This window comes from Opisthorchis viverrini, assembly GCF_000715545.1.
Source record: "Opisthorchis viverrini unplaced genomic scaffold opera_v5_102, whole genome shotgun sequence".
NCBI classification, from domain to species: Eukaryota; Metazoa; Platyhelminthes; class Trematoda; order Opisthorchiida; family Opisthorchiidae; genus Opisthorchis; species Opisthorchis viverrini.
In genome coordinates, this window is record NW_008751761.1 from 1,007,855 (window position 1) to 1,021,743 (window position 13,889).

At 43.9% G+C, this 13,889-nt stretch overlaps 2 protein-coding genes across 2 annotated transcripts in view; one reads left to right on the forward strand and one right to left on the reverse strand.

Moving 5' to 3' along the window:
- The window catches only part of T265_05534 (hypothetical protein), a gene marked incomplete at both ends in the record, with an annotated part of 5,012 nt that extends 4,793 nt beyond the window's left edge, over positions 1 to 219 (forward strand). The window contains one exon of the mRNA XM_009170568.1: positions 18 to 219. Coding sequence (XP_009168832.1) covers positions 18 to 219 — 202 coding nt within the window. The remainder of the gene's footprint in view (positions 1 to 17) is intronic.
- Positions 1 to 13,631, reverse strand: part of T265_05535 (hypothetical protein) — a gene marked incomplete at both ends in the record, with an annotated part of 143,346 nt that extends 129,715 nt beyond the window's left edge. The window contains one exon of the mRNA XM_009170569.1: positions 13,005 to 13,631. Within this exon, the coding sequence (XP_009168833.1) occupies positions 13,005 to 13,464 (460 nt within the window). The remainder of the gene's footprint in view (positions 1 to 13,004) is intronic.
- Positions 13,632 to 13,889: the final 258 nt, after the last annotated feature.

Below are 13,889 nucleotides of genomic sequence, written 5' to 3' on the forward strand. Positions count from 1 at the left end.
CCTTGCCTTAATCTCAGCCTACGCGCACTTGGTTGTGGTGTCGACTTTCTGGTCCACCAACCAATGATCATCTCTTATCGAGGGATCTGCTTTCCCGAATCCACCAAGGATGTTATTGAACTGGAACCTCCTAAGGTCACAGTCAGTATCTTATGTTTGCTCAACATTCTGGGCTCTCTGCGTACTTGCGACACTTTTATGTGTGGTACATGGCGTTGAGTGTGCATTCTTGCCAACCCAGTATGACGGACACTGCATGATGTGCAATTCTTGACTGTGCTAGCGCTCACCGAACCTTGCAGAGCATTAATCATCGTTTGTCCTCTCCTCACCTCCTCCATACCAAACGTTCTTACATATGCTAGGATTTGTCTTGTCTGAATTGTTGGCGGAACGATTTCGAATAGGACGCTTCAATAATAAACAACAAATCGGGAGACGTATGTTACGGTAACTGACGTGACCAGGCAACTATGGTGTGAACTTACATGAGGTCAGTACGTTCCGATAACTCCAAGACAGTGTTGATGAGCGATGCCCATCTAATCGATCGGTCGGTCGATTTGGACAAACCTAGTATGAACAAGTTTAGTGACAAATTTGTTGTTTTTATTCATCGCTTCTTTCACAGGTTGCTACCACCGAGTCACCTTCAATTGACTTGTCTTACAGAAACGTACATCATCAAGAGATATTACTATTCGAATAAACTGAAAATAATTAGGTAGGAACATTTCGGGTTAGGAGACTATTGTTTATCAGTGTGAAATTTCCATCAAATGTGGAATTACTTCATGACATTAAACGATGGTGGCTGGGAGCCACATTTATTTGTCATTCTTCCTCAAAACCCATCATTTTTTCCATTAGTCGACAGAACACAAAATACTATGGGAGCAAGGGATCGGTGTGCCAGTGAACAGGAACTCCACATTACCCCTGTGGAATGTGGGCGAGGTAACTGCGGACGAAAAATGTAGTCGAAAACCAATGAACCCAAATTTTATTCATTTTTTATTCGACTCGTTCCGAAGTGAAAACCAGCCAGAGTACTTCAATACCAGGCACACTATCGTTAGGGCTGCGGGTCAGCACTGAGTGCTGCCTTACTCTACACATCTGTACTTCATACTACTCATATAGTAGATCTGAACCAATATTTCCAGAATGAATCAGTATGCACCTGTGTTAGTTCTGAGCGTCTAGTGTATTCGTACGGTGACAAATTATGAGCTCTACTCCACTGCGTGTAATCAGACGACGCCGTCAAATTAGATCCAGATACACACAGAGTTCCAGATAACTTCCACATGTTACCTACAAATTTAACGCATGTCCACCTGAGAGGTGTATTCATTTAGTGCTTAACTAACTAACCAACTCCATTTGGTTCACAAAGCCATCCGCAATAAAGTCTGAACACCTGGAACTCTAGCCTTCTCCTATTTCCCACTCAACACAATAAATCAAGGCCATTGGAAACTTCAGCCAATTTGTTCCAGACCAAGTGTCTAGATCATCCATCAGAGCTTTGTGAACAGTAAACGAATAATTTCAGTAACCATATCCTTCTGTCTAAATGGGTTGACGGCGTTTAGCCATGCTCTCTGCATTGTGATATCGTGAAACTCTGACCCTAGTATCCCAGAAAAGGAGGGGGCGATTATTTTTGCGTCCTCATCTCTGAGACAGCAGGCGTACAAATTGCCTGATCAGTAAACAATTAAGAGGCTTTTGTATGGGGTTCGAACCCGGGTCGTCGAAATCACGGTCCACGATCTTGGCCTTTTTACCAACCGGAAATCGGACATCAATGGGCAACCAATGATGGAACACCGACAAGTGATTTGTGATTCAGGACAACGTTCTCAGACATTGTGAAAACGAATTGACTACCAGATAGGCATACTGTCCACACTTACGCATGAATGATTAACTCTCAGACAAGTGCGCCCGACTGAAACCAGGTCATCCGGACAATGCATTGATGGGGCGTGTCGTTGGAAACCAAACTTCACGAAACCCAGGAAACGAGGGTAAACAGGACAGAGAAATGGAGACATTATCTCGACTAAAGAAGTCCTACAAGCTGTAATTGCCTAGCTGATTTGAATGCACCATGTTTGCGATATTTTATAGATTTTAGCATGCTCCAGTTATGCCTGGCTGTCAGCAAGAGTCTAAATGATTCTTCCGGATGTTCTTTAGAAAACAGTTTAAAATTTGCATTATTCTTTTAAAGCCTTTGTAGTATGGTTTTTTCAGCTTACCGACCGAAACGAATGTGGAGAATCTGAAGCAGGCATACCTCATTTGCGAATACTTTGTTGCCTTACTTGGTGCTCCTATTGCAGCTATACGATGGCGTTATTTTTTAGTACCAGCAACCTTATCATTCGGTAAGCCATCTTAAAGAGTGATTTACATTTTGTCTCAGTTCTACTAAACTCAGCTCATCTCATCTGAGAAAATTGATTTTTTTTGTCATTCCAGGCTTTTTTAATCCCAAATACATTGGTTGCAAATATGGATCAGGTGCACGAATCAAAGTAATATCTAAAGTGCGCTTCTCAATTTCATTCGGCTGGTGTTTTCAATGCAGAATTCCTGAAAGTAACCCCAAAATGCCCGGAACCTACAGAGATCCCGAAACTCCACGTAAATCTCAATAGGGAATCCGGCAAGCGTCCAGACCAGTCAATCACTCAATCGAATCAGCAAGAGCCGATAAGTGTTCACGCACGCTACAGAAGCACGAGCGAATGTGATTAGTGTTCAGACATCTCATAGTGGCACGGTCGACGTGGATGGATGTTCACTAGACGCCGATCAGACAGTCTGGATCAAGGTCAAATGTGTGAAGCCGTTGCAACTGGGTATTCTCTTGTTGCGATAACGGTGTTGTGTTCCTTGTTGACGGCACTAGGCACTGGAGCGGGGACAGCAGTCAGATATAACATGGAGTTTTTTGTCTTTCGCCCTAAAATATTTGATGCAACGAGTTGGTAGGGAGAAAACTCCAGCTGTTTCGAACTCAGTAAGATGGAGGTTTTTGCTTTTTATAAAACATTTGTTGTGCCCCCCACATTTTCCTCATCCTTGAAACAAATAATGTGTAGTTCATTCAAAAATGAACTTACAAAAGTGGATTATGTCGTAATGAGTAGGTCACCACATTCAAGGATAAAAAGCAGACTGCATCTTACGTTTGAATGCTTAACCATGCTATCACATCCGAGAAACTGCTCTCGCATTGAAGGTCAATGGAAAACATATCAGTCGCTTGATCTAAACCTTTCAGTCAGCTGCTTGGTACCTTTTGTGAATGACATTGTTACGGCATCCATTTGATCGGATTGCAAGTCTAAAAAATCGAACAAAAAGGGGGCAAAACTGTTGCGGTATTTGACTTGCTGCTTACCTAGCCTCAATGCACCATGGATGGGTTGTCACCCGTCAAACCGGTCAGCTCTGAACAGAACTATGTCGACAGAACTGTGTCAGATACTGACTGTCTCGAGTGCCCGATCGCTTTGTGCTTATATCTTAGCATCTGTTCACCCGATTGAGCCGTAGAGTAGCCCGCTCCACCTATGGGAGGGAGGTTAGTCCAGAAGGAGAAACTGTACTTCACGAAAGGATCTACTCATATGGATTTTCCTACATGTCGAAAAGTGAAGGTGAGTGACTGGAGGTCCTTGATGAGCACGGTTTTATTCTTTGCTTCCGCTGTGAAGCCATAATATATATATATATATAACATATATCGTAGCAATCATATCTAAGAATAAAATAGCCACATTGTCCCGGGGATATTCTAACATATTTTCAACGTCACAAGTTGATTGACAGCAACAAAGATGGTATCGTGAAGTGACGAAGCGGCAGGCAGAACAAGGGTCGCCGATCGATGCAACTGGCTTTGTTCTTCGCAAAAAGTAGGTTCTGTTTACTTTCCCTGACCAATAATATATAGGATAGCCACAAGTTACCCCAAAAATTAGCTTCACGTTTGTAATTTCCTCGAAATTTCTCGGAAATAGAAAAAAAGCTCATTCTTCCTACCCGTATTTGCTCATTCTTCGCAATTGTAACGCTATTTATCCGCGAAAATCCTATTACATCCTCCTAGGTAATTAGCGTTCAGACTTAGCGGAACAGCCTCACACTAAGGACTATGCACTTTCGAGAAATACACTCAATTGCAAATCAAATTGGTTTTCATGAGAGACGCAACTGAATCTCTCGTTTATGATATTCTACAACTGAATGTGCTGCACACAGGCCGCCTCATGTTTCAGTTGGCTTGATATTCGAGATATCGCAGTATATTTTCATAAAGGAGACTACTCACATTCAACTACTCAAATATGCACATTGTTTAAGCTAGAAACATTATCAAGAGAGGATCTGTTCCCCGGCTGATTACTGAATTACGCCAACCAAACAGTTGGAAGGCTACGGTGAGGTATGTGTTGTCCGTGTGCTTCTTTAGAGTGCGAGAGCAAAGTTAGGTAAAGCAAATATGACCTATATGTATGTACATGTGAATGCATTTTGAATCACGCTTGTGGTTGTAAACTAATCGAATACATTCTTTCACGCCCGTTCCCATCGAAAGGTCACGTGACGGTAAGTTATGCTGTCAGTCATTTGCACAACTTCTCAGCACGAGCCCATGTTTACGCTAATTTTTAGTACTCAATGTGTACTCTAGACATTCCGTGTAAGTGAAACTCAAAAAAGAAACATTAACTGTCGGCTGGTTGGCTAACCGGTTGGATCGATAACTTCTCAAGTCATCCAGAATTAGAGTTTATCTTTTATTGCTACCGTATTTGACTAAGAGATGGTGGGTGGGTGTTTACCAAGAAGGTGGAACTTAGTTTCATGTTTTTAACAATAAATTAGGAATTCAATAAACTCTTAGAGACATTTTGAACTGCATTCTAATGGGACAACTACATGTGGGACTTGCAACGGAGGTCCGGATGACCTCTTTGAACTTTTTAACCTTTCTTCCAAACGCCTTCCCATCTGTTTATGCTCATTTCCAAAAAATCGATTCAAAACTTCACTCAAGTCACGTCATTCGTTGATTGCACACACTAGACAAGAGCTTGATTAAAGGGCTTGAATGTATCCAGTGTTCAACGAAGTTCAAGAAGCTGATGTTATTTGCGTCTCCGTTTCCAGTATTTTCACAAGTAGTTTATCTTTGACGCCATCGACAGGCTAGATGTAACAGAAGACAAAAGTCTACACTTATGTTTGACTCGTCACTACGTGAGCAGGCCAAAATATGTGACGTGCAAAAGTTATTTCACTGTAAGGGCACTAAAAGATATTCACTCAAGATGCTCTCTAACTACAGTGCATACGAGAAAGATATCCGGACAGATGCACGGTCAGCTCACTTAAGGCAAGGTGATTTCTCACAAGGTGCACCCGTTTTAAGCTCTGTCAACAAGAATCCTAGTCGTTGACTTATTAAACTGACGGTGAGAACAGGCCGCGTTTACTTAACCGCAATTTCTGGGGAGGAAGGAACCTTTGTTAATACAACACTGATGTGGCTGAATGTGCCGGTGGAAGTCATTAGAGGAACGAAGATAGCCAAGCAAAGCTTGCTTGCCGTGACTGTTCGCTGATAGCCAACGGATTAGTACTGAATATGTTAACAATACGGTGATTCACGATCATTTGTACTCAGTAAAATGGTCGCTTGCTGCTGACTGCCTTCTTCTATTCGGCTAGTTTTACTTTCCCTGTCTGAAAGGAGTGCAAGCAGGCAGACGCTGGCTAGTGTTGACTCAGCCAGCACCCCTCTGTGAGTATCACATAAACGCAGTAGAACTTTGTGATTACCAAATGCCAGCTAGGGACTGCGTGGTCTGCATACCCAGACAACGGCTGAGCCGGAGACCAGAGGCTCCACAAATGGAATGTCAGCTAAACTGCGGTTATGCGAACCGCTGGGGTGACGAACTGTGTGTCGTGCTGATTGACAGTTTAACTGACACCCTAGAGTCCCAGTTAGAACATCGTCCATCCTCCGTATTCTATTGTCTTTTAGTTGTGTGAAAAAGGCTTCGCGTTGAGGAGTAAACACGTGTTGTGTAAACACGCGGATGTTGTCAATCACCGGTGGAATTTCGCAATTAGTAGCAACCGTTTAGGCACCAAGTCATCCGGCACAGCGCAGCACAGCACAGCGGTGATGACAGGGCCAAACGAGCGAGGTAATACGAGTCAGGCAGCAATGCGTGAAATACGCATAAAGCAATGGGTGTCAAACACAAGCTGTCCCATGGATGGCACAAAGCCAAACCTTCCCGGTGTTTTAAACATGTTTTCGATCAAGAAAAGGTATGTTGTCAACACACAATCGTGATACTAAATGACCATCGGGATAATCGGTTTACCGTGCACAGACTAACCACGGCCAGATGTATAACCGACTGTACAGATCGACCAATCTGAGCATCGGATTGGTGCAGTCCCGGATTTTTTCTAAACCTCACATTCTGCATGAACCCCAATTGGACAAACTTTGACAAATAACCTCGTTTGCAAATGCATTCGGTTTTGACAAGAGACCCAACTGAATCCAGGAGAATCTTCCTCTCTTGATGGCCCGCTTCGACTGCTGCAACAGGCCACCTCAAGTTTCAGTTGGTACAATGTTCGATTTATCGCAATGCGTTTTATAGGCTTGAGCCTTCCGTGAAAACCAAATTGGTATGTATGTTGAAGTTCGTGCAATTCGGGTTCAGGTAGAACATAAGGTTGACGGAAACTCGGGGACTTCACCAACTGGATGAACCTCAGGAAGGGCGAAACCGGCTGTCCATGGGTTTTGAGCAAACCTACGAGTAATGTAACTGAAACTCCTGAGGTGCCAGTGAAAGAAGCTTTCTATCCAAACAAAGAGGATAACAAATACATCTGTAATCTGGATTTACGTCATACTACAGTTTGCAATATGCATATATTCATCTAAGGTGATGCCCTAATGGGGAATAAAAACCTAACTGAATAAAAACACTGCCGTCTTTTAGTACTGGAACCGGCTGCTGGTCTGAACTTTAAAAGTGAATATAAACATCCAGGCATAAAGTTTACCGTTGTAACCCATGTTTTAAGGGGGAGGGAAAAATTCACTTGCGTCCGATTGACCTTCATGGCCTACAGTTGATTAAAGTCACGTGACGCGAGTCACATTCACCACTCACGAATAAGGTACCAAAATGGACGATCGGTGCGACGCGGAAACCAACATTGTGGTTGAAATAAAATGATGCTCGGCATACTCATGCCTATCCTTGGCCAGAACGGAAGGCGATTTCTGATGATCTGATTGCTGCACAATTCTTTGGATGCGCGTCGGTTGGCCCTGCAAAATCACGCGGAATACTGGAAAGTTACATCATAACTTCATGCAAACTGGTTGTATCATCCATTAAGTTGACAATTGAAATTCCCCACGTTTATTCTGTCTCCATTTGTAGCCCCGCCCCACTTTTGTGTTTAGTGTGCATATATGAACTGACGTTTGGTTGTCCTTACCACTTCACCCATTTGGTCTTGAGGTCATCCGGCCATTTGTAGCCGACTTTGCACGTGTGACTGGCACACGTGGGGGCCTGTTTGCTCCCTGTGTTTGTACTTCTGTAGTCCAAGTGGACCCTTTGTTTTGGACGCGTATCTACTGTCGAGGTTTGTAGAATTTATGAATTTCTCTTACACTAATAGTACCGCATAGAAACCCAGCTCCGACATTGTTTTGCCTACCCGGAGGCTCTGGTATTACGCGCCACTCGAAGATACCGTTCGCCCGTTACACTGGTATGCTTTTGGTTGCAGATTGTGACTTCCCTTCGAAGTAGCACGGTTACATGACCCTGCACACTATACGCTCTTCAGATGTAACAGCTCAGCTTTCAATGGATTGGTGTTTAACGTGAAACCAGAAGACCATCTTTGGGCACCAAAACACCGGGAAGCATCCAGGCTGTCTGTTCAGGTGAGTAGTGGTTACACCGGGCAATCAACCCACACCAAACCACCTGCCACGCAAGGGATGGTCGGAGAATGAGGGACGTTATGTCGCATACATGTGCAAGTTAACCGACTTGTTATTTAGCCCCAGGCAGCGGTCCACTTCAGAGCCGGGTTACCTGCCGATTCGCAGTGAGTCTGAAACAGCCAAAAAGTGCCTCTCAACTTCGTATTTTTGTTTAAAGTTCCCTGAAAATAAAAGGTCCTAATCATTTTGCTTAAGAATTATGCATAATGTTACCAAACGGGAAAACACCCCATATTTAGAAGGACCAAGTCTCCGGGCAACCGTTACCCAAGAATCGAGTCCATATCGGATCAAAGTCATATCGNGAGTCCATATCGGATCATGGCCAACTACATCTTAAAAAATTCGGCATTCCATAAAGTCACCAAATTTTTGACAGGTTAACTTATGCAAAATAAACTACGGGCGAAAATCTGAGAGTAAGCCATTCATTTCTGTCCTGTTTTGTTAAGGCGAGGTGACAAAAAGCGTCAGTTCTGCATTCGAAAGGTATTCCGTTACTACACCCACCGCCTGCTAAATCAAGGGACCTGGAAATGTTAGTTCCATCTCTTGTACACGTCTGGTCATTCTGAGGCCGGCTGATGGCTCCACTTCAGATCGGAACCACACAAGCATGGACACAGTTACCTTTTCAACCGGAAACGTTCATTTAATAATCACACCATGTTACAGCATCGCCATTGAGGTGTCCTTATATGATAAGTTTAACACTTTACCCTGAGTACATCTACAAGACTCAGAAACGCTTCGCTTTATCAACTTTGTACTCTTTTTAAGATGTATCAACCACAGAAAGCTGCAGAACAGGCTTTGATTACCGGAAATTCGGAAGAGATTCCGTGGATCAAATCTCTCGGATTAACGACAATAGGGTCAGATGATGATGAACTCAATTTTCATAATATTAACAGCATACTGAGTGGTATTCACACTCATATCTATACATCATCCAAGCACTTTGGAAGCCAGACGATCAACTAAAATGACGACCCCAGGGAATAGATCGACCTATATTGTGAACATTTTCCAAACAGCAACGCACGCATCGAACCACGAACCTATAAACGATTCATTATTTTTTCGGCCCGGAAATGAAGCCGTCCATATTTTGCAAGTAGTATATCATGTAACAGCCATTTCCAGGCTATTACGCTATTTTTAGAGCAGGTAATTTGCAGGCTGTAGGATCTCAAATTAATTTGCGCACTTCGTTTGGGTCCCACACACACGCATCTTTGATTCGCAGGTACCTGGATGTGGTCGTTGAATTTTTAAAAAGAATGAGACCGAATTGTTGATTAGCTCAGCTCATTACACGTTGCCGTCTGTACAAACCATTTTCATCTAGGTTAATTTAGGAAAACCAGCAGGTACCGTGAAAGGTGGTATATATCTACGTCTATTGTGGAGCGTGGAGAGGCTGTGTCGATTGTTCCTCAATCTACTGGGTGAGTTCAGGTCGGATGTGTAGGTAATTCAGCTAGCTCCGCTGTCGAACTTAATCGTCACGTCCTCAGTACTCACATCACGAAGGATGCACTTCTGAAGTATTGTGATTCCAGACGGTCTTTTCAGGACACTCATTCACTGAAGCACGCACAGCAATCCTTCAAGCCTCGTGCATACAAAGACCATCGGCTCCTTACAGCAGAAGTTTAGCTTTCGTGCTCGATAATGTCGGTTTGATTTCCGTCTGCTAGATGTCAAGTTTACATATCGGCTTCCTTGGAGCGTCAAAATTCGAGGCGAGGTAGGTTTCCATTGCCATAGGAACGTGCAATGTGCACCTCACTGGTGAAAGTCCTGCGTGTGTGTGACGAGTAGTGTGTACCATTCCTAGCCGAGAATTAGATCATTCACCATTGATTCTGAGACGGAATGGGCTCAAATGACCAGTTGTGCCGACTGACTAATAATGCATGCGAAACTAGCTTCTACTCCAAAGAGAAACTCACAGTCTTTTATGAAATGTATGAGAAGATATTTTGTGCTTCAAAATCGTATCAAAAGATTCATCCACGTCACAACGAACTGATATGTCTTAGAAGGATGTGGAGTAGACATCTCCATATTCTCCTGATGGAGTCACTTACCCAGTTTGGAATTTAAGTCCTAACGTTTCGTTCAACCCTCAACTGGATACGCAACACAGCGAAATTCTCACATCTTTTGTTGAAAGTATTGGAGCGCGCTTTATACAACAAACGACGAAGTAATGATATTTCAGTCCAAACTAGTTTACGGCCATTACGTATTGTCTTCAGAATTTAAAAGGCCTTGCTTTGTGAACAGCCCACGTCAGTAACCCTTGTCAACCTGCTCCCCGGCTGTTTCAAACTGTGTGTGTAAATGTCAGTTTCAAAGTTCACCAGGCGAGGCATCCACACAATAACCGGGTCAACTGTAATACCCCGTTGGGTAGACGATGAAACAGGAAACTGCCTAACCCGATTTTCCTTGGTGGTACCAAGATTTGAAACCCGTTAATATCCTCATGATCACAAGACCATTTTTAAAGGCTTATGTCGCCACTTGACAGGGCAAAGCTGACATGCCGATCATCGATCGATACGGCCGGAAGGCAGAGGCCACCCATCGCTCAGGCGTGTACAAGGTCATCACTTCAAATGGGATGAGTCAGACCGTGCCAACAAACGCTTGGGTACACACTAGTGGTTGCACACACGCGTCACTGGTTAGACGAATGAAGCACCAATTCCGATATAATCAAGGAAATTTTTGGGTGATCGAATTGCAAAAGAGTAAAACTCGAAGTCAATGCTTCCCTCTCTTGGTGTGATACACCGAGCAGAAGCGCTCTAACACGAATAATGTAGATCCAAATTGTGTCGGTACCGCATACGTCGAAAATTGATATTCTGGTGAAACCAGTGCATTTTTTCATCCTACACAGACAACTATTGGAGTTTTGACGGCCTTTTAGCTGCCTGTAGGTCATTGCTTGTCATCGGGAGGTTCTGGGAACCGTGAGTGAATTTGTGAGGTGAATTTGCTTAAACAATTTGTTGACGCCCTTCACCATATTTGCACACACGGTGCTTTTTTAGTTTCAGTTTTCGCTGACTGGATTCCAACCCGAAAGCTTACGGTTTTGTACACAATCACCAAACATTTGAATATCACAAATTCCCGAATACGAAAACAGTTGCGTTTCGATTTGGAGAACCTACATAACATGGAGTTATTCGGCAACTTTTATCTGGTATGCATGACATTTAAGTGGTTAAAGTGGAGACCTCATAATTTTTCAACCGTATCCTGTTATCGGAAAATTCATCGTCTCAAAAGATGAACAAAAAATAAAGCGCGGCTTTGCGCAACGATTCTCAAGACTGCCGTTGATTTGAGCCCGAACGACGCCATCAGCGCTGAGGAATAAATCTGGCTACCAAATGAATTCCTACGGATTTCGCTTGTTTTCCGGCACCAAGGAATCCTTTGTAACACTGCCTGTTCCATGAACTTATTACAAAAGGACACTCTCCTTGACTCTGCCGAAAATTCACTGTTATTATCAATCGTGTGTACTGTAGTTGGCATGCGCGATCAATATGCAATGAATGTTGGTTGAGTCACTCAGTTGGAAGACGGTTATCTGATCTATTACTTTAATACCCGTGGAAACTGTTCAATACAATCTGTTTTAGCGAAAGGGTCACAGCTGAATAGAAAAATCTTCGTCACGGACAACCAGGAAACTTCTATTCAGGGAGGTGGACACACGTCGAAAACTGGTCCTCTTTGACAGCACACGACCGGTTTCGCCCTTCCAGTTCGGGCTCATCAGGTAGGCGCAGTCCCCGAGTTTCCGTCAACCTTATGTTCTACGTGAACCCAAATTGGACTGTTTTCGAGAAATACACTCATTTGCAAATCAATTTGGTCTTCACATTCTAATTGTGCGTCACCAGCAACCTTGTGAGTAGCCCATTACAAAATATATATCTATCGCGTTATCTCGAATACCGTAGCGACTAAAACATGAAGCGGCCTGGTGCAGCACATTCAGTTGCCTGGATACATCTCAAACGAGAACCCATGGGTTGCGTGGGCCTTCCGTTTCAGAGATCGTCAACAGAAAAGTCAGCCAACACCAAATCACGTGGTTTGGAATGAGTAACGGAACAATGTGTCTGTCGAACTGCCAGTTGAGCACACTGACAATCAACACCTAAGGTGGAACAGAAGTGTTGAACTACCAAACAAGAGGTCGATTTTTCGAATCTCTGTGGAGAATTCTGAGGTGTGCATTGGCAGTGGTTTCTATCAAGGGTGAGCCAAACACACAATGCTTCGCACCTTTTCAGCATAGATTAGGTCCCCTTGGAGGATGAAAGGTCGAAGACGAATATGCGGATTTCTTGTCTAAATTGTTTGTTTGGCTCACCCTNAATCTCTCGTTTTGATGTTCTCCAGCTGAATGTGCTGCACACAGGCCGTCTCAGGATTCAGTTGGCATGATATTCAGCTTGCTATTTACTTCCATTCTTATTGGCGGACATTGGTGAAGATAAATTTAAAGGAATAAAGCCAGCTGAAATTCAAGTTCACCCCTGTTCAAAGAATGCATGTGTTTGCCATAAAACTGAGGGAGCTGACTAAACTGGTCTCCTTTGAGTCACTGTAGAGTACCCGTTTGTCAAACAATGAATATGCTAGCTACTTCCGAAAACGCTTGCTGTCACTGTTGAAGGATATGCAGCTTACAAAAATATAAGCAACTGTGGTCACTCATCAAGCGATGAAGTAACATGTACAGAAGTTGGTGAGAAACGGACCACGTGAACAAGACTTTGTACGTAGTGATGACGTTCTTTTCGGGATTACCTTTTGGCTAAGCCAGGTTTTTCCAGGAGACATACGTTACCAAAACAAACTCCGCCGTACTTACCTTCGAGTTCAGCCTGTTTAGATTCCTCCGGTAAGAATAGGCCACCAGGATAAAACTCCAAGGAGCCTTCGGCAGTCTTGACATTCAACCCGGTATTCCACGTAATCCACAAATAGGTTCTTCCGTTCACCATGCGAGGCAGACACAAAGCGGTATCAACTGCTCGTGGTCGAATGCCTCTGACATGAGCAATACTGTTTGGGGATAACTGCCATCCCAGTCTGGATTGTTGGTAAATTTTGGTAATTTGTATATAGGCTTCATATCCGTTGCTGTTCAAATAACTCGCGGAAGTCTGCAGCAGGATGGCTTCAAAAACTAGGGTTTTCCTGCGATTCAACGAGGCTAGGAACTGCTCTTTGCTCAGACAGGCCGAAGTTGGGTTCGAGGTAAATGTAAGACACAATAAGATCACGATAATCCAATTGTCAGTAGTGGGGACACGCTTCCGTGTGGTCATTTTACCAACCTGTATATCCAACCTTGTCACAGCGACCTGATCACCTCGAGTCAGTCATTTGTCATTTCGTCACCAAGTAAATGAGTCAGGATGCCCTAATCCCGCAACAGAGACTCTGCATGCCGCGTGGGTTCACGAAAGATGCCTGTCTCGTAGCGCACCAAGTGCCCGCATGTGCACGCACATGCCTACACGTGCGTGTGTGACTGTCAATTAGGATGGTATGGCACACGTTTGTAGGCGCGCGCGCGCGCGCACGTGCCTTTGCGAGCGTGGACAGACAGACACCAACCGCTGCTCACCACGACAGCAAAAGACGCAAGTGGCAGAGCAATTGTGTGCTCGCTGTTTACTCGACGTAACCAAATTCAGTAGGCATCACCTGGATGCACACTCCTCAGTGCGACCTGACAGCGCTTGGCTAA